Genomic DNA, 25,983 nt, shown 5'->3' with positions numbered 1-25,983 from the left:
TGTATAAATGTTACATGTTACTTTCTGCACTTATTCTCTAGGCACCCTTGTAAACAGGAAGAGGAAAATGGTCATTATTAAATCAAATTAATTGCTACTTAGATTTGATTGCAAACTTGCACTCATTTTGAGGTTACTGTGCTATCGTGCCTATTGTAAGATTTATGGAAGATGTAGTGGTGGCAAAAAAACTTCAAAATAGATAGTAATAAGGTGACACTAACCTAGATGGTTAGCCCTGTTTACACTAAACATTTCAAATATTTAACAATATTTATTATTCATACAAAATATAAATATATTGAGACATACAGACTGTGTTAAAATGTATATACAGATTTTCACCATAGTGTTGTTTATAATAGCAAGAAGCTAGAAGTAACCTTAATGCCCAAGAATAGGGAGTTATTTAATTATGTGGTAGAATATTTGAAGCCATTAGAACAATAATATGAATCTGTACTGAATGACATGGAAAGCTCTTCATTTATCACAAAACCTTTTTGAAGTTTGTATAGTAAGATCTCATTTTGCTAAAAATTATTACATATATATTTACATAAGTAAAATTACAGGCATATACACACCAAAATAATAAGTGGCTAGTTTTGGTGGTAAATTTCACGTGGTAGCTTTTCCCTGTTTTTATTTTCTAGTTTTTTAGTGATGGAATGTATTTTGCTTCTGAAATATGAAGTGATGAAAGGATATTTATGCCTTGGTGTAGGGGTGATGTTGAATAGTCTGTGAACTTTTCATTAAGTGGGGGTCTAGATCATCTGCTCAAAGGGAAGGCAAGGATGAGTTGGTTAAAAATGACAAAAAGACTTCAAATGGACTTGTCAGGAGTGTGCTAAGGGACCAGAGCAAAGGAAAAAAACCTTGGACTTGGAGTTGAAACTGAAGACCCATCTGTCCCACTACAGCCCCACCTCTTCCTCATAGGAAGGATCCAAATACGAGATAAGCTGAACTGTGCTATGGAGATGGAACACTAACACTTAGTAACATGGTGCAACTGTGGTGAAGATTGTAGGGAACCAGAGTTTGCAGTGGTTCAGAAGCTGGCATTGCCCCACCATATAGCAACAGTCCTGAGAGGACAAGATGCCAGTAGGTCTATGGACACTGGATGCAGAGGTACTGGATGCAGTCCTTGTCCATGAGGGGCTTACAGACTCAGGGGAAGACAGATGACTCAGGTGTGATGTGAAAAGTGCTGTTACAGACAGAGCTGTGTTTACAAATCTGGGAGGGCACCTCACTTAGAATGAGATGATTCTTGAGGTATACTTGAAGAAAGAGGAGGAGTTGGCAAGGTGAAGATGAGACCAGAATGAGGAAGAGTGCTCCAGGTACAGCTGCATGTCCAAAAATTAAGTACACATATTGTATTAAGAGTTGTGTTGACACAGCCAACCAAGAGCTCAAGTAGCCTGTCAAGATCGCCCATCTAAGGTGAGGTTGAGCTAGGACTCAGGCCGGGTCTTTGGGACACCAGAATTTCACCTCAAGGAATACTATATTCCTTGTGATTATAAGTTTATTGCCCAGAGGAATGGAGGAAACAGTTTCACTTTTTCGTGTTGGTTGGTACCATAGATCACCTGTGAGTATACTGCAGGTGAAGCTTTTATGTGATGAATTTCAGTAACATTTACTTGAGCATGTTACTATTCCAAGGATTTGTAACAATCTTGCTTTTACAAAATGTGTAATTTGTGGCATATATTTTTGTAGTTGATTTAAACTTTTTCAGTCAGGAGTCTTGCTTAAGTTATAAATTTAAATTTATAGTTACCGTGTTCTTTTAAAATTTCCATGTCAAAATATATGACTCAAAGACTATCTAATTTAACATTTCTTGTTTATACAAATTTGGGTGTCCTAATCTAGAGATGTTTATCTTGAGCACTATTTCATTAATCTATAAATATTTAATTAAATGAATAGTTCTAGTTTCTAGATTTACTTTAAATTGAATGTCTATGAGACTGCCACTTAAAAATCATGGACCCTTAATTTCTGTGCTTCAGATTTTTCCTCTTTGCAGTAGAGGTAATAGTACCTATCTCAAAGAATTGTTTTGAAAATTAACTAAATTAACATATATAAAGGGATTAGAACAATGTCCACATTAAGCTTCATATAAATGTTTGTTGCCGAATATATCTACAAAGGCATTCTTATTTTAATGCTCACAACCCCTGATACAGATCATTACTCTATATTATAGTTGGGGAAACTAAGTTCAGGGAGGTTAAGTAACTTGCCAGAAGTCACAAAGTAAATGAGTGGCAAAGGTAGTTCAAATTCAGGTTCCAAGTCTGAGCTGTCAGCCACTGGTGCTGAATTGACTGTAATTTTGTGCCAGGTGGTATACTGCTAATCCAAATGTCACCTCTCCCAACCCAGGAAACTAATATTCTATAGCTATAAATATACAAATGTATCTGTTACTTTGTGGTATGCTTGTGTGAACATTCATGTATTTCAAACATTATTTTCTATTTCAGTATATGATCTTCCCCAACGACCTAATGATGTTCAGCTCTTTTATGGAAGCATGTGTAAAATTATACTTTCAGTAATTGGAGAATTCAGAGATTGCATTTCTAGCAGAGAATTCCTTCAGCCTTCTTCCAAAGCTAGCTTGGAATCTACAAGGTAAAATAAATGAACAGAAATCTTTCACCAGATTTCAGGATGATTCGATTCATAGCAAAGCTGATCTTTTTTCCTGTACTTCACTATTATTATTATTTTGTCTCAAAATTTTTATTTCACCTTTATTTTAAAATTTAAGTTGAAATAATTTCAAACTTTCAGGAAAGTTTAGAAATAGTGCAGAGAACTCCCATATACTCTGCACTCAGACTCACCGTTGTTAACAGTTTACCACCTTTACCTTATCATCCTCTATTTGTATGGAAGGTTTTTCTGGACCACGTAAGAGTAAGTTTCAGGCATGATAACCAATTAGCCCTAAATTTCCTAAAAACACTCTCCTACGGCCAGGCGTGGTGGCTCTTGCGTGTAATCCCAGCACTTTGGGAGGCCAAGGCAGGCGGATCACGAGGTCAGGAGATCGAGATCATCCTGGCTAACACAGTGAAACCCCGTCTCTACTAAAAATACAAAAAAAAAGTTAGCCAGGCGTGGTGGTGGGCACCTGTAGTCCCAGCTACTGGGGAGGCTGAGGTGGGAGAATGGTGTGAACCCAGGAGGCAGAGCTTGCAGTGAGCCAAGATGGGGACATTGCATTCCAGCCTGGGCAATAGCAAGACTCTGTCTCAAAAACAAAACAAAACAAAAAACACTCTCCTGCATAGCCATGGAAAACTCATCCAAATTAGGACATTTAATAGCAATACACTACAATCATTTAGTCCACAGGTTCCATCCACATGTTATTGTTTGTTCCAATAATGTCCTTTATGTTATAGTTAAATGACAAAACAACAACAAAAATAACCTTCCTCTTTGCTGCTTCCTCTCTGGTCCGGAGTGTAATCTAACATCACATGATGCATTTGGTTATCCTATCTGCTTACTCTCTTTCAGAATAGAGTTCCTTAGCCTTTCCTTATCTTTCCTGACTGAGATGATACAGAAGGTTCAATTATTGTATCAGATCCACAGAATCAAAGACTTCATCCAGAATTAAGCTTACTAGTAATTTTAGGTGAAGCCTGGAGAAGTCTGGGACTGGCAGTGGCACTTCCTAGGTCCTTTTGGCAGCATTAATACTTGAGCTCTTGTTCAAATTTGACACAAGGTCTCTAAATTGTGCATGTGCTACATGGCTTACCCGAAAGGAAGAGCTATATTGAGCATGAAAGTTCTGTTTTGCACTTTGGTAATTACATAACTTATGTGGTAATTTTTCAAATAACTGCATCCCATAAAATCAGAAGCTTCAGGTTTCTTTACCACAAATAATTCTAGACAGAGCAGATACATCTTGCAAAAAGCATTCCATAGATAAGGACATTAGTGTGTGTGCTAGGAGATCTGTCATTAGCAAGATCACCGGGAGATTTCACCAAATCACCTTTCTTTTTTCTTGAGCATTCCATGGTAAAAAGGAGAAAATAGATTGCAGGCCAATTGCTAACCCTTTCTTACCAATGACCTTGATGTTTTTATGGAGTCCAGGCCAGTTACTTTGTAAAATATCCCGCAATTTCAGTTTGCAGATTCAATTTTCACACTTTTGGTAGGAATGATGCTGTTTGTTTTCTCGGTGCATCTTCTCAGGCAGCGTACAATGCTGATTTGTCCTATCACTAATACTATTTTCATCACTTAGTTTAAAATGGTGCCTGCCATATTTCTCCACTGTAAAACTAATGAATATCTTAAGAGGGAGTTCTTTAAAGATCATGATTATCTTGTTCCTCATCAAACTGTGAGCATCCATTGATGCTTGTTGCCTGAATTATTTTCATCATGGTTACCAAAGGGTGATTTCTAATTCCATCTTTCTGCATTTATTAATTGGCTCTTTACTATGAGGAAGAGGTTTGCTTTTGGCCCTTTCATGTAATTATTCACTGATATTGGAGTGGACTCTGGGTGCAGTGTTGATCCTTCACTGTCGTTATTTGGTCCTGCATTGCATTCTGGCTTCTGATCCTTTTGATAGGTCCCCCGTCCTTCTTTGCGCACTTTCTTACCCATTGGCACAGCAGGATGTTTAGGCTCATCGTATACTTTCCCTGCCCCACCCTGGAATAACCATTTCTCTCAGAAGCTGAGAGTAGAGAATGGTGTTAGAAACCAGGGTGCAGGCACTAGGTGTGCTCATGCTGTTGAGGTATCCTTGCTTCTAGGCCCTCCCTGTGGACAGACCCAGGAAACGTGGACTAATGTACAAATCCACACACTTCTGTATTTACTTCTGTTTATAAATATGTTAAATGAGCTTACTGTGAAGCCTCCAATTCTAATCTAACACCACAGTGCCTTTCCACATTTATACCCTTTTCTCCAGTACTCGAACCCTAGCCCCATTATCTTCAATATATTTACATTTTTACTTAATCCCCCTATTTTTTAACTAATCTTCCCATTGCACGGCTGTCTCCCTGAGCCCAGTGCTGCTGACGCAGACTGGCTGAGTGTTCCCTGCAAGTCCCAGTGCCACCACCCACCCCTGTCACCCCTATACTTTACGTATTTTTTTAAAAGACAGGGTTTCATTGTGTAGCCCAGGTTGGACTCCTGGCCTCAAGTAATTCTCCTGCCTCGGCCTTCCTGGTAGCTGGGACTACAGACACCTGCCACCACTCCCAGCTAATTTTTCTTTTTTCTTTTTGTAGAGGTGGTGTCTTGCTATGTTGCCCAGGCTGTTCTCAAACTCCTAGCCTTAAGCAATCCTCCCACCTCGGCCTCCCAAAGTGCTGGGATTATAGGCATGATCCACCACACCCATCCTGTACACATTGTAAACTATACACAATATGAATAACTTTTATTCACTAAAAAATACCTGATAACTCACTTTTAACTTTGTCTTAATGTTTTTAGATTTATGAAGAATATAAAAATATGTGATACAATCTGGCCTTTTATCATTTTTAACTTCTCAGTCTCTTTCTTCATGTCTAACTTTTTCATTTTTAAATAATTTTTTAGCGACTTGGGAGCTTCTGGGAAACATTGTGGCAACGTCTCTTTGGATGTTTTACCAGTCAAAGGTCCTCAGGGTTCTCCTCTTCTCTCACAGGCGGCTCGCCCGCCTCCGGATCAACTGGCCTCCGAAGAGCCGTGGACTGTCCTACCCGAGCACTTGATTCTGGTAGCTCCTTCTCCTTGTGAGTATGTCAACTGTGACACCTCAGAGGTGTGTTCTGGCGTCCGGGCCTGCACTCCCTTTGTGCCCATGGCCTATCCAAGACACACATGGGCTCCTGCAAATTGAGCTGTGACTTGCCCTGGCCCTGCTTCCACTGTTGGAGACCCCACTCAGACTTGCCTAGAGCAGAGTCCTTGTCCCAGGGCCACACTCCTCAACGAGGCTCCCAGTTCCCCAATGGCAGAGCCACACCTCTGCCCACAGAGATACAGCATTGGTTCAGAGTAGAGTGAATCTGCTACGTGGGTGTGTGCGTAAGTTAAGACCAAGCAGTGACGATTTCCAGGATTCCTTTTTCCTCTTTGTTTACTACCAAGGATTGGAAATTTCTATAATTGAGCAGTTGAGAAAGCAGTAGCATACTTGTATATCTATTTAGGGTTCTGGTTTATTAGTTGTTAATATTTGTCTTTTTCACTGTTGTTAAATGTAAGTAACATTTTATGTATCTGACAAAATAGGTGACATGGCAAAAACTGGACGTTTCCAGATTGTGAATAACTCTGTGAGGTTACTGAGATTTGAGCTGTGCTGGCCAGCGCATTGCCTCACAGTCACGCCGCAGCATGGATGTGTCGCGCCAGAGTAAGTCTGACTTCTGTGTTGCTCTGCTTGTTACTTAGGTGCTGGCTTGGTGACTTTCTAAAGATCAAATAATACGTCATTGTAGTTTATCCAGTTAAATTTTGCACCGTGCTGACTCTGCACAAAGCACGTGCATGGTTCTGCAGGTCAGCTGTGAGTTCAAGTGGTAGGCGGTCTAGTGGAGCAGAGATCTGCACACAGCTGGTTATGCTGTCACCCAGGAGGGTAAAGGGACACACACATTTGAGGTGGAACAGAGTCCCTGGTATGGAAGACTTCAGAGCGTTTCCTTCTTAAGACTGCCCATGAAATCACAAAGCAAGGAATGCAACTGGACATGGGATGAGGGGTCGCGATGTGTCCCGAGCCCAAACACTTCTGCCATTTCTTACCTTGGTTTGGGTTGTGTGTTCTGCTGGCTTTTTCTGAATGATGTTTTTCAGACAAAGCTTCCTCAATTTTAGTATGTATGAGCCATAACCTTGCTTACTGTTTTCTATGTAGAATATTCTAGGACAGAAGGAAGTCTTTTGGGGCCAGCCATTTATACACAGCTGGCTGCCCTCTGTCCACAGCCTGGTTGTTGATAGGTGGGAAAGCCACAGTTCTGCAGCTTTTCAGGACTTCATCTGGCCAGCACATGACTCCCACATCTGCACGTTCCTTTATATCTGGGATTAGCAACTTTGCAGAAAGACAACATGAAGTTTATTTAGTTTTTGCAAAATGATATGCTAAAATTTTAGGAGAGTTTACTTGACTGAGACTTTTAGCTGAGGCATGGTCAGGGACACTCCAGAGAGCGTTGCTGGGACCAGAGCAGTCAGTTTGGCATGCAGCAAGTGTTTCTCATGTGCCACACACCCTTTCAGCTAATGGTAGAACAGGTTCCTCACAGCCCGCTTTTTCTGTAGCCCCATGGGTTTAGCAGGGGAAGACAATCTTGCCCTTTCATTTTTGAAATGTGTACTGAAACAGCTTTTCAGTCTGGTGATTTCTTTAAAATCAAATCTGATCCCATTGTCCACTTTTAAACTCTTCTCTGGCATCCCCTGGTTCTTGAAGAGAATATTGAGCCCAGAAAATATAAGCAGCCGGGTCATACAGAAACACGTTTTTTTCTTCATTTCTTCTCCATCTCCCCGACCCTTTTTTCCAGTTTCCTCTGCAACTGCTTCATTCTCCCCATGCTGTACTTGCATTCTTCTTTATTCTCACGTGGCTCAGAGCTTTTGTAGTCTTGGTCTTTTGCTCTAGAAGTTTTTACCGTGAGTTGCTTTTAAAATGGTATTCCTAAGGCATGGTTTGTTTTCTTTCTTTTTTTTTTTTTTTAACTATTATTATTTTTTTTTATTGATCATTCTTGGGTGTTTCTCGCAGAGGGGGATTTGGCAGGGTCATAGGACAATAGTGGAGGGAAGGTCAGCAGATAAACAAGTGAACAAAGGTCTCTGGTTTTCCTAGGCAGAGGACCCTGCGGCCTTCTGCAGTGTTTGTGTCCCTGGGTACTTGAGATTAGGGAGTGGTGATGACTCTTAACGAGCATGCTGCCTTCAAGCGTCTGTTTAACAAAGCACATCTTGCACCGCCCTTAATCCATTTAACCCTGAGTGGACACAGCACATGTTTCAGAGAACACAGGGTTGGGGGTAAGGTCACAGATCAACAGGATCCCAAGGCAGAAGAATTTTTCTTAGTACAGAACAAAATGAAAAGCCTCCCATGTCTACTTCTTTCTACACAGACACAGCAACCATCTGATTTCTCAAATCTTTTCCCCACCTTTCCCCCTTTTCTATTCCACAAAACCGCCATTGTCATCATGGCCCGTTCTCGATGAGCTGTTGGGTACACCTCCCAGACGGGGTGGTGGCCGGGCAGAGGGGCTCCTCACTTCCCAGTAGGGGCGGCCGGGCAGAGGCACCCCTCACCTCCCGGACGGGGCGGCTGGCCAGGCGGGGGCTGACTCCCGACCTCCCTCCCGGACGGGGCGGCTGGCCAGGCGGGGGCTGACCCCCTACCTCCCTCCTGGACAGGGCGGCTGGCCTGGCGGGGGCTGACCCCCACCTCCCTCCCGGACAGGGTGGCTGCCGGGCGGAGACACTCCTCACTTCCCAGACGGGGCGGCTACCGGGCGGAGGGGCTCCTCACTTCTCAGATGGGGCGGCTGCCAGGCGGAGGGGCTCCTCACTTCTCAGACGGGGCGGCTGCCGGGTGGAGGGTCTCCTCACTTCTCAGACGGGGCGGCTGGGCAGAGACGCTCCTCACCTCCCAGATGGGGTCGTGGCCGGGCAGAGGCGCTCCTCACATCCCAGACTGGGCGGCGGAGCAGAGGCACTCCCCACATCTCAGACGATGGGCGGCCGGGCAGAGACGCTCCTCACTTCCTAGATGGGATGGCGGCCGGGAAGAGACGCTCCTCACTTTCCAGACTGGGCAGCCAGGCAGAGGGGCTCCTCACATCCCAGATGATGGGCGGCCAGGCAGAGACGCTCCTCACTTCCCAGACGGGGTGGCGGCCGGGCAGAGGCTGCAATCTCGGCACTTTGAGAGGCCAAGGCAGGCGGCTGGGAGGTGGAGGTTGTAGCGAGCCGAGATCACGCCACTGCACTCCAGCCTGGGCACCATTGAGCACTGAGTGAACGAGACTCCGTCTACAACCCCGGCACCTCGGGAGGCCGAGGCTGGCAGATCACTTGTGGTTAGGAGCTGGAGACCAGCCCGGCCAACACAGTGAAACCCCATCTCCACCAAAAAAATACGAAAACCAGTCAGGCGTGGCAGCGCACGCCTGCAATCGCAGGCACTCGGCAGGCTGAGGCAGGAGAATCAGGCAGGGAGGTTGCAGTGAGCCAAGATGGCAGCAGTACAGTCCAGCTTCGGCTCGGCATCAGAGGGAGACCGTGGGGAGAGGGAGGGGGAGAGGGAGAGGGAGAGGGCGGCATGGTTTGCTTTCGCATGAGTTTTGCCCTTGCGTCATGGGTTCATGCTGGTGAGTTCCTTGTAACCCGTTGAGTCGGGTGGAGGCGGGATGAACTTGTGGGAGCCATGTGGGAGCCGCATGGGAGTGAGCTCTGTTCTCTGCTCTTCCTGAGCAGTGAGGAAATGGCCATTGGCTGGTAGACAGTATTTATAACTCCTGTGATTACTGCTGTTAAAATGCAGGCTCTTTTTAATTTTCTTATTAATTTTTTTTAAAGGAGTAAACTACAAATTCTTGTGAGTCCTAATTCCTCCTTATCCACAAAACAGTCAATGTTCCCGTGGAGTGGTTTGATCTATATACACTGTGACGATGGACAGAAGGTACTTTTAAAAGTGGTTTGGTTTTTTTTTTGAGTGACAATTCTGTTTGTAGCTTCAGTTTTATAATCCTTATTAGCACTTAATTTCAGAAATCAAATGAAAGCATACTTGACCCTTCATATTTGTGGGTTCCACATCCAGGGATTCAACCAACCACAGATTGAAATTATTTGGGGAAAAAGTAATACAAATAAATACAGTATAACAAATGTTTGCATAGCATTTACACTGCATTAGCTATTATAAGTACCCTAGAGATGATCTAAAGTGTATGGGAGGATGTATGTAGATTATGTGCAAATACTGTGTCACTTTATATACAGGACTTGAGCATTGAGGATTTTAGCATCCTTAGGGGATCCTGGAACTAATCTCCCCCATGGATACCGAGGCATGATTATCTGTATTCTGAGGCCAACTAGTTAGAGCATTGGTATAGAATTTTTCCATAGTGATCAGAACAATTCTCTTGGGGAATGGGTGTGGAGAATGGAGCCTAGAAGTGATTACTGATTTTCGAAATTTGCTTTAAAAACAAAGGTAATGGGAGAGAGGAGATAGAGTCACAGATTTACCTTGAGATCTAAATAAACTTTAATTCCTAAATTTATTGATGTTTTGTTTGTTTGGCATTTCTTTTCTCTACCATGGTTTAAAAATGGAATTGTTTCGTTTAAAATGATAGATACGTTTGTAGCTTATCCCTTTATTTGGCTCATTTCAGAAAATTGTGAAAGTTCAAATTCGAGAAGATTTAACTCAAGTGGAACTTTTAACTCGTTTGACCTCCAAACCATTTGGAATTCTTTCCCCAGTATCTGAGCCTTCAGTTAGTCATTTGGTTAAACCAATGACAAAACCGCCTTCCACAAAAGTAGAAATAAGAAACAAGAGTATTACTTTTCCTACAACAGAACCTGGTGAAACTTCAGGTATTGTATCACAAAATTATGTAATTCAAATGTCTGCTGATATATTGAGTCTAATGCTTTATTCTTAGCCATAAGTTGGTGATAAATATAAATTTCCTCCTACTTCAGGAGAAAAGCGGTCATTAGCAGTCATTTCAATGATGGGCTGGATTTGGGATCTGAACAATCTTAAAATGTGAAATCTTGGCATTTACTAACTCTGCGTATTCCAGGAATCCTAGGTTTTATTTGATGGTCAGAACCTTTCCTGTGCAACTGTCACCAGATCCTTGACCAGAATTGTTAATAAGTTAGCAGATGAAGAAGACAGGACAGTGGGTGGAGCCTGGCTTCATCACTTACTCACGTGACATTGAGGCTCCAGACAGGTCCAATAGACTTGCTCAGTTTCCCCATTTGTAAAATGGCCTTTGGAATTAACTTCTTCCACAGAGGGCTTCAAGGATAAATTTAGTAATTCCTGTATGGGCAGACCCTGACTTACAGTGGCTTGACTTACCATTTTTTGACCTGGTGATGGTGTGAAAGCCACGTGCATTCAGTGAAAATCGTATTTTGATTTTTGACCTTGCCCTGGGTAGCGAGCGACACAGGGTGCTGCACCCTCTTGTGATTCTGGGTGGCGGCAGCCCTGAGCCACAGCTTCTAGTCAGCCGCGATCACAAAGGTGAACAGCTGATACTGTATTCTGCAGTGCACTGTCTTCAGTAAATGACATGAGATATTCAACCCCTTGTTATAAAATGAACTTTGTGTTAGAGGATTTGCTCAACTGTGGGCTCAGGTAGGTGTTCTCAGCACTTTTAAGGCAGGCTCGGCTTAGGGTAGGTTAGGTGGATTAAATGCATTTTCCACTTAGGATAATTTCAACTTAGGATGGGTTTACTGGGACGTGAGGAGCATTCGTGTTCAGTAATGGTGATATATGTACAGCAGTTAGCATGGTGTTTGTTGTCTGTTAGGCACTCTGTATTGCTCACATTCCTCGAGAGTCCTGCGATCATTTATTTTTGTCCCTGTCTGTCTCCCTCACTGCTGGCTCAGGCTAAATGAGCAGTGTTGTCGGGGGACCTGTTAGAGAGGATATGGGTGCATCTCTCACCTGCCCTCTAGCTCCTTGCCTCTCCATTGATTTTGTCTATCCCCAGCCTCAGCCTCCTGCTTCCATGGTCTCCCTCCTGGACCTTGTTGTTCAGCCCTGAAGCTCCCCGCTCTGAGCCTGGCACTTGCTGACTGTCGCCCATCTCTTCAGCTCACCCACTGAGGGCTCACAGCAGTTCTCTGGCCTCCCTGAGACCCCCTGCCTGCTGGCCCTGCCTGTTTTGTGCTCTCTCCCAGCCCGCCCATGCCCCTCTCCTCTTGTCACTTCTGGACTCCTGAGTCTGTCCTTATAGTTGCTGTTCCACAGGCTTCCATGACTGCCGGGTGTTCCTCTCCCTGTCTGTTCCTGCCTGGCAAGATCCCAACCCTGGCTTGTCCCAGGAGCCTAGCTCCTCCTGCCTCCACCCTTGCAGTGAAACCACACTGGAGGGAGCTACTCCACCCTGCTGGGGGTTCCTGGTGCCCCTCCACATGAGGCTTTGCTGCCTCTGCTCCTCTGTGTGTGTCCTGCAGCTCCTGCCACCCCCCACAGCTGGGGGCCCTTCTTTCCTCTGGGAGCTCCTGCCACCTCCCCTGCTCCTGCTGTCACTCTTCCTAACTCTTGACTTTGCCTTACACGTGAAAGATAGACAGGCCCTGAGACTCAGTGAAAGGCTTCTGTTTCCATCACAGATGAACCCTCTGCCTGGAACCAGGCCTGTCCATTCTTGCCTCTCGGGGGGCTTCCTGTGGTCCCCTCTTGCTCCAGAGCCATCAGCTTCTCCCTCCTTGTTGATTCGTCTCCACCAGCACCCAGTACACTCCACCAGCACCAGGTTAAGAAGCATCTTCCTCGGCCCCCACACCCTTTCCTTGTGGCTACCCCTGTCTCAGCAGCCCCCTGCCCTCACTTCCTTAGGCCATGGCTGCTGTCACCTCATGCCCGGAACCCCGTCCTGTGAAGGTCACTTAAGAGCTCCATGTGCCAAATCCAGGGTCCGTTTTGTGTCTTGGTTGACTTGATCTCCCAGCACTGTCGACTGCTCTTCCACTTTGGAGGACTTCTCCGTGCAGCTGCTGTGCGCCAGGGCTCAAGTTTTCCTGCCTCACCTGCTCCTGCTCGGATCCCTTGCTGACTCCTCTCCCTGGTTTCTAAAGACTGGCAGGGTCCCGGCCCAGCCTGCCTGTGCCTTTCCTTCTCTCTGTGTTCTCCTGCGCGATGATGGCCTGTAGCCTGTGACTCTCATGACTTCCCATGTGCTCGGGCCCAGGCATCACACCCCGGCGCCTGCTTGGCTTCCACATGTGGGCATCTCATGGGCACATCAGATGTGATATGCCCAAGAGAGGCCCTACGCCTCCTCCAGGCTCAGCCTCATGTCAGTAAGTGGCACCACTATCTGTTCATTGGTTGTTATTTCTGATTTATCTTCTTCCTCCCTCCTGCCACTCTGTCCATCAGCAAGTCCTTTGAAGCCTGTCTTCAAAGTAGAGGCCACACATGCGCATGTCTTTTTCTCCCCTTTGCCACTGTCCAAGCTGGAGGCAGTCACCCTGTGCATCATCTCATAGCCAAACTGCTGCAGCCCTGACTTACCTGGGCTTCCTCGTCCCCTTCAATGCCTTGCAGTCTCTTTTTTACAGAGCAGTCTGTAACGCTTTAAAAATGTAAATCATCTTATTGCTCCTCTGCATAAGCCCTTCGGTATTTTTGCATTATACTTGTAATAAAACCTAAAAGAGAATATCTGACATACCTGATTTTTTAAGAAAATACTGTGGTTCTTGTTGAACTCCTTTAGGGATCTAATGATTGGGGTTTTTTAACCCCAGTATGAGGTAGTTAGGCCTATCACAGTCATCTGCTTGTTCTCCAGTCTCTCCGAGTTTGAGTTATGATATATGTGTTCCTTTTAGAGAGCTGTCTGGAACTCGAGAATCATGGCACCACAGACGTGAAATGGCATCTGTCATCTTTAGCGCCACCTTATGTCAAGGTCAGTCATGACTGCCTCAGATAATCGTTTTAATGTTTAGACTTTATCCAGGATGTTCTAAAAACTGACTATGAGCATAGGTTGACATTACTGGTTATTTGCTTGTTTGTTTTCTGAGACAAAAAAGTCTTGCTCTGTCGCCCAGGCTGGAGTGCAGTGGTATGAACACTGCTCACTGCAGCCTCAACCTCCCAGGCTCAAGCAATCCCCTGCCTTAACCTCCCATGTGGCTGGGACCACAGGTGTGCACCACCATGTCCAGCTAACTTTTTGTTTTTTTGTAGAGATGGAGCCTCACCACACTGCCCAGGCTGGTCTCGATCTCCTGACCTCAAGCAATCTTCCCACCTCAGCCTCCCAAAGTGCTGAGATTACAGGTGTGAGCTGCTGCACCTGGCCTTGCTGGTTATTTGTTCCACCAATTCATTTAGTTGGTTTTCTCTTTAGATGAGGATGATATATGCCTAGTCTTTTTCACAAGGTGGTTTTGAGAATCAAATTAGAGAATATGTGTGGAAATACATGTTTGCTCCATTTAATGCTGTCTCCTAGCCCTGATTTTATCTGAAATAACTTTATTTTGAGAAATATGTAAACATTGTATTTCTGAGCATTGTATGTGCACATGCATGGCTTTTCCCCTCATGTTCTGAGTGCTGTCGTATGTTCCCAGCCAGCGGTGCAGGAAACGGAGCTGAGCGCTCTTTGCCAGTGAGTCTAGCCTACTATCTATGGCAGTAGTCTCCACCAGGGTACCGCCTGAATTCAGTGGGTGTGTCATTGGTGGTGTTTAGAACACTGTGGTCTCTCTGCCATGTATTTTGTGTGATAGTAACAGTTTTGAGCCATAATACTACCAAAATGTGTACAAAAAAGAGTTTCTGGACCTACTGTGAAAAAATTAAAAACTACTTGGGAGGCTGAGGTGGGAGGATCGCTTGAGCCCAGGAGGTCGAGGCTGCAGTGAGCTATGATTACGCCACTGCACACCAGCCTAGGCAACAGAGCCAGACCCTGTCTTTAAAAAATAAATAGATAAAAATTAAAAACTGGTATTGCATAAGTTATTAAAATGCACATTCAACAGGGTCTTCAGAGTCTTTGAGGAAAAGATAGTTGTTTGACATTATGAGCCTCACTATAAAGATCACTATAGCCAGGGAAGTGATAAAAGTCGCCTTGTGTGACCTCTCCTTTGGTGATGTGAGTCAGCATGATGGCCTTCTGCAGAGCTCAGTCAGGTAGCACTCCCATTTTGGGAATACCTTGTGTTCTTCTTGTCCACTGCTAAGTGTGTTGGTGTGTTCTTCGCAGCCATAGAGGTAATAGCGTCTCTGTGGGATTGATCCATTGGCTTTATGGTTTTTAATTTGTTTAAATGATTGCTTTGCAGGGAGTTGATGAAAGTGGAGATGTTTTTAGAGCTACCTATGCAGCATTCAGATGTTCTCCTATTTCTGGTCTGCTGGAAAGCCATGGGATCCAAAAAGTAGGTTTTGATATTTTTTTCCATAGGAACATCATGTAAATTGTCCAGGAGTGCCTCATTGGATTGCACCCATTTAGCTTGTTTCACCTGGAGCAGTGCTACTCACAGAGCCAGTCTGCACACGAGAGAAGAGTCTGCCTCACTTACAATGCGCTGTAGCAGATAGTCTTAGTGTGAAAAAGTGGTCAGCTAAACAAAACGGCACACTTAGCAGTAAAGACCACAGACTGCCAGTGCTTACAGTCATACTGCACTGATGGAGACGAGAGTTTTATCTATCAGCCGTAGCCAGAAAAACCTGCCGTTACTCAAAAACAGCTCGGTATTTGTGGCATAGTCAACAGTATATCTTCATGGGTGACAGATCCCTCCAGCTACTATGACCCTCTTAAATGTTAATTCATTTCTATACCTGACATATTCCCTTCAAATGTCTCCTAATAACACTAATCACTCACTTGGCCTCAGCAATATACTTTTTCATTCTAATTGCCGAAACTTACTGGCTCATTTATTAGACATTCAGACTTAAAGTAAGTTATAGAATGTAGCTGTGAACTCAGAACTGACCATAAAAGAATCTTGAAATAGCTGTAGCAGTTGTTGCAAACTGTGCACTTTACTGGGTCTGTATAACAGGCTTTCAGAGGGTTTCTCACTTTTTTTGGAAAGACACACAGTTCTACAAGTGTAGTTTAGTTCGTTCCCCAAACCACAACAGAAGCAAAGCAGAAGAACAGGGGATAAGCACATTGCTCAAATAAAGTTCAGCGTATGAGGCGGTATTGCAAAAAGAAGCCCAACAAGAAAGACATCCCATGTCAATAGATCAGAAGACTTAACCTTGTTAAGTCCCTAAATTGATCTACATATTCAGCACAGTCCCAATCAAAACCCCAGCTGGGCCCAAAGCAGTCTACAGTTAATGCTGTTCCTATCAAACTGCCAATGTCATTTTTCACAAAACTGGAAACAACTATGCTAAAATTCATATGAAGCTAAAAAACAGCCTGAATAACAAAAGCAATCCTAAGCAAAAAGAACAAATCTGGAGGCATCGTGCTACCTGACTTTATACTATAGAATAATTACCTCTGCTCATATTTTTCCCACACCTCAACCAAATATATACAACTATGATCCCCCATTACTACTACCACTCATCACTACCATCACCGTCTCCCATACAACCTTCAACTACAACACCCCACACAACTACCACCACCACTACCACTCCCACTCACAACTACCATCATCTCCTGCACAATGTTCAGTGACAGCCACACCCCACACAGCTACTACCACCATCACCACCACTACTGCCACTCACCACTGCCATCACCATTTCCCACACAACCCTCAATTACAACCACACCCCACAGAACTACCACCACCACCACTACTCACCACTGCCATCACCGTTTCCTACCACCACCACCACCACCACCACCACCACTACCTCCCCCATCTCCCACACAACCCTCAATAACAACCACACCCCACACAGCTACCACCACCACCACTACCACTCACCACTGCTGTCACCATTTCCCACACAACCCTCAACTACAACCATACCCCACACAGGTACCACCACCACCACCACCACCACCACCACCACCACCACCACCACTACTCCCACTTACAACTACGGTCATCTTCTGCACAATGTTCAATTACAACCACACCCCACACAGCTACCACCACCACCACCACCACTGACAACTACCATCATCATCTCCCACACAACCCTCAACTACAACCACACCCCACAAATTTTAGGGATCATATTGTATGATTGACTACGTTGCTTAAATATGACAAGATGTAGTTTAAAAACAGCTTATTATAAAACATCCACTGTAGCCAAAATTATCTGGGTTTCCTTTTCTTTGGATCTTTTCTGTCTGTCACTGAGGAAAATACACCAGCAAGACACAAGAAACTGTAATACTACTCCGATTAACAGTAATATTACCTACTGTATTATTAACGCAGTGTCTGCCATGTAACAGATGTTGTGTGTGTGTGTGTACATATATAGATTTAATCTTCATAAAGGTACACATTCCCATTTTACAGGTAGTAAGGCTTAAACTAAGCGAGCATTTTGCCAAAGGTCATACAATCAGGTAGCAAAGTTGGATTTAAAATTAATTCCAGAGTTGGGTGCTGTGGCGCATGACTCTAGTCTTAGCTACTCAAGAGGCTGAGGCAGGAGGAACACTTAAGGTCAGGAGTTTGAGCCAGGCTGAGCAATACAGTGAGACCTTGTCTCAAAAAAATTTTTTAATAAAATAAATAAGCAAATTCCTGTATTCAGTTTTCACAATCTCTCTAACATAGTCAAATCCACAACCTCATACTAAAGAATGTTTTTGGAAAGCACTTGATGTCCCTCTCTGGGCTGACAGTCTACTGACTGTCTAAATGAGACTCAGAAATCTGAAAGCTTGGTTTTCATTAGCTCCAAACTATCAGTTCCTAAAAAGGCTTAGAGGACACGGAAGACAAAAGTGGCTGTCCTTTGCTAGGAATTATCAGAATAATGTACCTAAATTAATCTCTCCATGATTTTTTGTTTTCTCTTCAGCATATGCCCAAGGTATGTATGATGTGAGCAGCCTGAAGCTATTCTGAATGACAAGGACTAGTTTTAGGTAACCTCCAATTGAATTGTTTTTATTTTTCCTATGGAGATCCAGAGACGTTTGTTTTCAAATGGAGCAAACAGCACTGTGATACTGACTTTGTTTATTAAAAAATAATTGTTTCCAAATTAATTTCAACTCATAATGAGTTAAAGCGATTAGAAATAAAGATAGTATCTCCAAAAAAAAAAAAAAACTATAAGGCTACAGTAACCATAACAGCATGGTAGCAAAACAAAAACAGACATATAAACCAATGGAACAGAATAGAGAACCCAGAAATAAAGCCACAAACCTACAGCCATCTGATCTTCAACAAAGTCAACAAAAATAAGCAATGGGGAAAGGACTCCTTATTCAATAAGTAGTACTGGAATAGCTGGCTAACCATATGGAGAGGAATGAAACTGGACCCCTGCCTTTCACCATGTATAAAAATTAACTCAAGGTGGATTAAATATTTGAACATAAGACCTCAAACTTTAAGAATCCTAGAGGGAAACTTAGGAAACACCATTTTGGACATTATTCTTGGGAAAGAATGTATGACTAAATTCTCCAAAGCAATTGTAATAAAAAAACACAAAAATTGACAAATGGGACCTAATTAAACTAAAGAGCTTCTGCACAGCAAAGGAAACTATCAACAGAGTAAACAGACAACCTACAGAAGAGGAGAAAACATTCACAAACTATTCATCTGACAAAAGTCTAATACCCAGGATCTATAAGGAACTTAAAACAATTGAACAAGCCCAAAACAAATCACCCCATTAAAAATGAGCAAAAGACATGAACAGACACTTCTCAGAAGAAGACATACAAGCAGCCAACAAACATGAAAAAATGCTCCACATCATTAATCATCAAGAAATGCAAATCAAAACCGCAATGAGATACCGTCTCACAGCAGTCAGAATGGCTGTTATTAAAAAGTCAGCAGCCTGGGCAACATGGCAAAACTCTGTCTCTACAAAAAATACAGAAATTAGCTGGGCATGATGACAAAAAATACAGAAATTAGCTGGGCATGGTGACAAAAAATACAGAAATTAGCTGGGCATGGTGGCACGCACCTGTAGTTCTACCTACTTGGGAGGCTGAGGTGGAAGGATCACGTGAACCCAGGAGGCAGAGGTTGTAGTGAGCTGAGATTGTGCCACTGCACTCCAGCCTGTGTGACAGGGTGAGACCCTGTCTCCAAAAAAATAAAACAAAAAGTCAAAAAACAATAGATGCTAGCAAGGCTGCAGAGAAAAAATGCTTATACACTTAGTGTGAATGTAAATTAGTTCAGCCACCATGGAGACCAGTTTGGAGATTTCTCAAAGAACTTCGAGCTACTATTCAACCCAGCAGTCCCACTACTGGATATATACCCAAAAGACAGCAGATTGTTCTACTAAAAAGATACATGCACTTGCACATTCATCACAGCACTATTCACAGTATCAGAGACATGGATCAATCCACCGTTGATCACCAGTGGATTGGATAAAGAAATGGTGGATTGGTACATGTATATCATGGAATACTGTGCAGCCGTAGAATCAAATCATGACCTTTGTAGCAACATGGATACAGCTGAAGGCGATTATCCTAAATGAATTAACATGGGAATAGAAAACCAAATACCACATTTTCTCACTTATAAGTTGGAGCTAAATATTGGGTACTCATGGATATAAAGATGACAGCAATAGAAACTGGGGACTACTGGAAGTGGGAAAAGGGCTGAAAACTATTGGGTACTATGCTCAGTACCTGGGTGATGGGATCATTCATACCTCAAACCTGAGCATCGTGCAGTATACCCAGGTAACAAACCTGCCCATGTACCCCCTGAATCTAAAATAAAAGTTGAAAAAGGAAAACGGAACAACAATAAGCCCATTTTCCATAGTGGTAAAGATACAGGTGTCATACATCTATTTTAAAAAGAAAAAAAATTGAAATTAATGAGCTAAGCAGTCATTTGAAGAATGGTGAAAATAATAAATCCAAAGAAAGAAGAAAAAAAAGTTCTAAAGCAAAACATAGTAAAATTAAAGAAATGAGAGAAGATTAATATCTCCAAAGCTGCTTTTTTGGAAAAAATAATAATAATAGACAAACCTTTGGCAAAATTGACCAAGGCAGGAAAGAGACAATTTTACACGAAAAGCATTTGTCAAGTGAGAATCTAGCAGAATGAGATTAGTCAAAAATTCAAAAAAACTTTAAAAGAATTAAAGGTAAATAAATGTGTTGCAAAAAGAATGACTTAAATATCAAAGACTTCTAAAATGCCTCTTTCATGAACCCCTCGAATATGTTTTCCAAAATGGTCTTTATGGGTTGTCCTGAGAATTTATACACCTTATACCATTGTATAACTTTGTCCCCTGCTCTGCAAAAAAATTGCACCAAAATCTAAGCCCACTTTATTCTTTGTTCATTCTAAGATTTAGTGCACAGTTGTAATTAAAATCTAAATTTCGTTAAATAAAACAGAAAAACTAATTTAGAAATAAATCCAGCTGGGTTTTGTTTTAAAATTGAAAGGCTGATTCTGAAATTTATATAGATATACAAGAGACCTAGAATAATCAAACGATCTTGAAATAGAACAAAATTGGAGGATTTACACTCCCTGCTTTCAAAGCCTACTACAAAGCCACATTACACAAAACAGTGTGGTATTGACAGTTCCACAGAACTATGGAATAGGATTGAGAGTCCCAAAATAAACCCTAATATTTATAATCAATTGATTTTTTTTTTTTTTTTTAAATAAGGGCACCAAGACAGTTCAATGGGGAAAGAATATTTTTCAACAAACAGTGCCTGGGAGAACTGGATAGCCACATGCAAAAGAATTAGGGTAGACCCTTACTGTATTAGGGTTCTCCAGAGGGACAGAACTAATAGGATATATGTATATATGAAAGGGAGGTTATTAGGGAGAATTGACTCACATTATTAACAAGGCAAAGTCACACGATAGGCCATCTGCAGGCTGGGGAAGAAAGAAGCCAGTAGCAGCTGAGTCTGAGTCTAAAAGCCTCAAAAGAGGGAAGCCAACAGTGCAGCCTTCAGTCTGTGGCCAAACTGACTATCAGAGGGCCCCTGGCCAAACACTTATGTAAATCCCAGAGTGCAAAGGCTGAAGAACTTGGAGTCTGATTTCCAAGGGCAGGAGGAACGGAAGGAAGCATCCAGCACGGGATAAAAATGAAAGCCAAGAGACTCAGCAAGCAAGGTTATCCCACCTTCTTCCACCTGCCTCTTCTAGCCTGCTGGCAGCTGATTGGATGTGCTCACCCACATTAGGGTGGGCCTTCCTCTCCCAGTTCACAGACTCAAATGTCAGTCTCCTCTGGCAACACCCTCATAGACACACCCAGAAACAATACTTAGCAGCCATCTAGGCCTCCTTTGATCCAATTGAGTTGACACCTAATATTTGTGGGGTTTTGTTGTTGTTTTGAGATGGAGTCTCACTCTGTTGCCCAGGCTGGAGTGCAGTGGTTCAATCTCGTCTCACTGCAACCTCTGCCTCCTGGGTTCAAGTGATTCTCCTGTCTCAGCCTCCCGAGTAGCTGGGACTACAGGCGCCCACCACCACGCCTGGCTAATTTTTTGTATTTTTAGTAGAGACGGGGGTTTCATCATGTTAGCCAGGATGGTCTCGATCTCCTGACCTTGTGATCCACCTGCCTTGGCCTCCCAAAGTGCTGGGATTGCAGGCGTGAGCCACCGTGCCCGGCCTGAGTTGACACCTAATGTTAACCATCACACTTACCTAGTACCATATACAGAGATTCACTGAAAATCAACCATAGACCATAAACATTAGACCTAAAGCTATAAAACCTCTAAAAGACAACATAGGAATAAATCTTCATGACCTTAGGTTAAGCATTGGTTTCTTAGATTTGACACCAGTAAAGCACAAGCCACAAAAGAGAAAATAGGTGAATTATCAAAATCAAAAAGATCTCTGCTTCAAACAACACCATCAAGACAATGAAAGACACAGAATAGGGACAAAAATTTGCAAATGATATATTTGACAAAGGACTTGTATCCAGAATACATAAAGAACTCTTACAACCCAGTAAAAAGAAATGGCCCAATTTTTTAAGTGAGCAGAGGATTTGAATAGACATTTTCCCAAAGAAAACATACAAGTGGTCAATAAACATGTGAGAAGGTGCTTAGAATTCCTAGTCATTAGCAAAATGCAATCAAAACGAGAAATGAAGTATCACTTAATACCCACTAAGATGGCTGTGAGTTTTAAAAAAACAGAAAATAACAAGTGTTGGTGAGGATGTGGGGAAATTGGAACCCTGATGCATTGCTGGAGGGAATGTGAAATAGTACAGCCGCTATGGAAAATAATTTGGCAGTTTCTCAATAAGCCAAACATAGAATTACTGCATGACCCAGCAGTTCTACTTCTGGATATACACTAGAAAAGTTGAAGCAGATTTTCAAACAAAAACTTGTTCACAAGTGTTCACAGCAGTGTTATTCACAATAGACAAAAAAGTGGGAATCACCCAAATGTCTGATGGGTCGATAAACAAAATCTGGTATATCTGTAAAATGAAATATTATTTGGCAGTGAAAAGGAATGGAGTTACTGCTACATGCTATATCCAGATGGGTGAACCTTGAAAACATTATGCTAAGTCAAAGAAGCCAGTCACAGAAGCCCACAGATGTGTGATTCTATCTATGTGAAATGTCTAGGACAGGCAGATCTATAGAGAGAAAGTAGAGCCTGCTTTCCAGGGGATTAGCTGAGATACTGAATGTTAAAGTTCCCAGTATGTGCCTAGGGTGTAACATGCAGTAATACTAGTTTTCCCCTCCTGTGTTATGTTGTGTTTTTGGTATTTGAAGGGGTATAGTTAGGATTTCATAGTCCCGTAGTCCCCAGTGGTGGTTTTTACCCATTCCTTTGTTTTTCACCCTTTCCTTCCTTCATCTTCTTAGTGTCCAAGCCCCTTGTGGTGTAATTCTCTAGTCAGATGCTCTCCTCTCCCTGACCAGTCCTGCTTTTGCCTCCAGGCTCTCAAAAGCCTTGAGCTCAGGCTGGCTGGGTTATTATGTTTAAGGTTCTGCGTGGGCAGAAATTAGGCCACCTATGTGTTTTAATGTTTAAGTCCAGACTCAGGAATACTGATTTGTTGTTAACCTGATTCATTGTTAACTGATTCATTGTTAAGTGATCAGTATTATCAACACTAAATTATTTGATAAAGCTAAGGCTCTTAATATTGGTAGTTGTTATAAAATGCTGTTTTTAAACATTACAGTTTTCTCATGATTGAGCTTTTTACAGGTTGTACACATGCAGGGTGTTTATCACTGAGCTATGTGCCCAGGGTCACTGGCTGTGACTGACATTTGGAAGCTAATCATAATGCGAGCTGCCACTGTGGAGCGTCTGGCGCTTGTCTTGTTCTGCCTCCTGTAGCCGCCGCCCCCCTCACTGTTGTCAGTCCTCTACAGCTCCTGGCCGCTGTGAGGCCTTTGTCCTGGTACTGCTTGGCCAGCAGAGGGTTCCATAAGCACACAAGGGAAGACACTTGTGGGTCTGTGGTTGGACCTTCCTCGTGTAGGTGTTGTGCTTCACAGCTTTAGTGCTTTCTGATAACATTTCCCCCCACAGTAAAGCATTTATTGTACATTTTAAGAAATATGTTATATAAAGCCTTAAGCAAAAATGTGTTTTGGATCTGGTATAGTAACCCGCTAGAAATGAAATTGTCCAAATTCTTTGAATTAATGGCAAAACTAGCCAGTGCAAAAGCACTTGTTCCTTTAATTTTTTTCATACCAAATCTTTGAACTGGTGATCTAGCTACCACTGTGTTTAATGATCAGTGTCTAAATTTCTCTTCTGTATGTATTTCGTAGGTCTCCATCACATTTTTGCCCAGAGGTAGGGGGGATTATGCCCAGTTTTGGGATGTTGAATGTCACCCTCTTAAGGAGCCTCACATGAAACACACGTTGAGATTCCAACTCTCTGGACAAGTGAGTAGTACACTGAATTTAAGTAAATTATTGTATGTATTTTAAAAACAGAAAGGGAAATTAATAAGAAAAGTTGGCCTGAAAATGCAGAATATAGCCCCATAATCTTAATTTTCTTGTTTGTCTTTATTAATTGACATGTTTGAGGACTGGATTTGGCTGTATTGTTCATACAGCCCATGAAACCCATGTTTGACTTAGTTATATAAGAAACTCTGTGCGTGTGCATCATGTATGCACGTGGGCACATGAGAGAGAGGAACCAGGCAGGACAGAGTACAGAGCTTGCAATTTAGGGGATTTAAAAATCTTAAATTGCCTTTTAAAAATTTTTAAAGGAAATGATAGAATTCAAATAAGTAAATGTCCATATATTTTCTTAGTTTTCATTTCTTCTCCATTACCCTGATTTTTCTGTATAGAGCATCGAAGCAGAAAATGAGCCTGAAAACGCATGCCTTTCCACGGATTCCCTCATTAAAATAGATCATTTAGTTAAGCCCCGAAGACAAGCTGTGTCAGAGGCTTCTGCTCGCATACCTGAGTATGTTGTTTTTGTGATTCTTATGAGTTTTTTGCCAGTACTTTATTGAGGAATAGAGTCAGTAAAATGCTCGATGACTTTACCTGAGTTCACATGTGTTACCAGCACTCCAACCAAGATACAGAATATTCCTCTCGCCCGGAAAGTTCTTACGTGTCCCTTTGCAGTCAAGATTTGTCCTGTTCTGATTTCTGTCATCATAGATTCATTTTGCTTGAACTTCATATATATACATATGTATGTATATATTCTTTGTGTCTGGCTTCTTTTTCTCAACATACTATTTTTAAAAATCCATTCATGTTATTGAATGTACCTATAGTTCATTCCTTTTTATTGTTTAGTATTCCATTAAATGAACGTATCACAATTTATTCATTTTCCTGTTGACTTTTGGATGTCTTATAATTTGGAATGATTATTAATTAAGGTGCTATGAATATTACTGTATGTGCATTTCTAAAGATGACATACATTTTTGTTACTTTTTAGTAAAAATACCTACTTTTACCCACAATTGCCAGGTCACATGATAACCATGTGTTGAACTTTAAAATAAACTGCCAAATAGTTTTCCCTAAATAGTTGTACCATTTTATGTTCCCATAAGCAGCATATGAAAGTAGATTCTTAAAAAGCTTTAAAATGTAAAACTTATACCAGCTGCATATATAGCTTTAATGAGAATATTATTTAGTATTCTACCTTATGAAAATATTTCTTATAATCCTTAATTAACTAGTAATTAGGTCTAATTAAGTTCTTGAGGAGGATGCCTGGAAGGACAATATATGTTAAATATCTGCTGAATTTAATATAAATTTAGTCATTTATTTTTTAATGGGAGCCAATAATGCATTTGGAAGAAATTAGAGCCCTCTAATGAATGCATGTTCTTGGCACACTCCCTCCAGGCTGTTATCCCTTGCTTCTCTCTTGCTCTCTGAGCCCCGCGCCTCCACGGCTCCCTTCTGGAGACACAGCCTCGCCAACCCAGAGCCCACACGGGCTGCGGGGAAACAAATGAGAAACTGGGAGAAGTGACAGAGGCAGCTTGGTCTGTGAAACCTGGGAAGGAGTTCCCTGAAAGGGGACATTTAAGTTGAGGAGGATGAGTGGAAACGGCCTAGGTGAGGAGGGTCGGAGAAGTTCCCAGGAGAAGTTCAGTGTGAAAGGGGAGCGGTGGGGGGCAAGGCCAGAGCTGGGCCTAGGAGGTGGTTGCTTTTCTGGAGAGCTGGGAAGCCAGGGAGTGACATGATCAGGTATGCGTGTGTAGGACAATCCCCTGGCTGTGGTATGACTGATAAGAAGGAGGTGAGGAGGGGCTATTTTAAAGGAGTCCAGGAGTAAAATAGTGTCAAGGAATAGGAAGAGAACAGGCAGACTGGAGATAGGAGGGCCTCTGCAATGGACTGGATAAAGGGGGATGGCTGTGAGAGGGTCGGCTCCCAGATACCATTCAGCAAACACAAGTGGAGGATCAGGTTTGAGGACAAAAATCACAAG

General features: G+C 42.6%; 1 protein-coding gene across 25 annotated transcripts in view; it reads left to right on the top strand.

Moving 5' to 3' along the window:
- CEP192 (centrosomal protein 192) overlaps positions 1-25,983 on the top strand; it is a 133,506-nt gene that overhangs the window by 98,278 nt on the left and 9,245 nt on the right. For 22 of the 25 annotated variants that reach the window (XM_063795899.1, XM_063795898.1, XM_063795894.1 and 19 more), the window contains 9 exons: positions 2,517-2,667; positions 5,641-5,819; positions 6,322-6,445; positions 9,646-9,751; positions 10,476-10,683; positions 13,681-13,760; positions 15,154-15,249; positions 23,814-23,933; positions 24,356-24,477. In XM_063795899.1, coding sequence (XP_063651969.1) covers positions 2,517-2,667; positions 5,641-5,819; positions 6,322-6,445; positions 9,646-9,751; positions 10,476-10,683; positions 13,681-13,760; positions 15,154-15,249; positions 23,814-23,933; positions 24,356-24,477 — 1,186 coding nt within the window. Of the gene's footprint in view, positions 1-2,516; positions 2,668-5,640; positions 5,820-6,321; positions 6,446-9,645; positions 9,752-10,475; positions 10,684-13,680; positions 13,761-14,044; positions 14,154-15,153; positions 15,250-23,813; positions 23,934-24,355; positions 24,478-25,983 lie in introns of those variants that run through there. The other 3 variants (XR_010152010.1, XM_063795907.1, XM_063795908.1) reach the window with 2 other exon arrangements.

The sequence above is a fragment of the Pan troglodytes genome, chromosome 17 (genome assembly GCF_028858775.2).
Source record: "Pan troglodytes isolate AG18354 chromosome 17, NHGRI_mPanTro3-v2.0_pri, whole genome shotgun sequence".
NCBI lineage: Eukaryota > Metazoa > Chordata > Mammalia > Primates > Hominidae > Pan > Pan troglodytes.
Note: the sequence above shows the minus strand (reverse complement) of the source record. Positions and strands in the feature narration are given on the sequence as shown.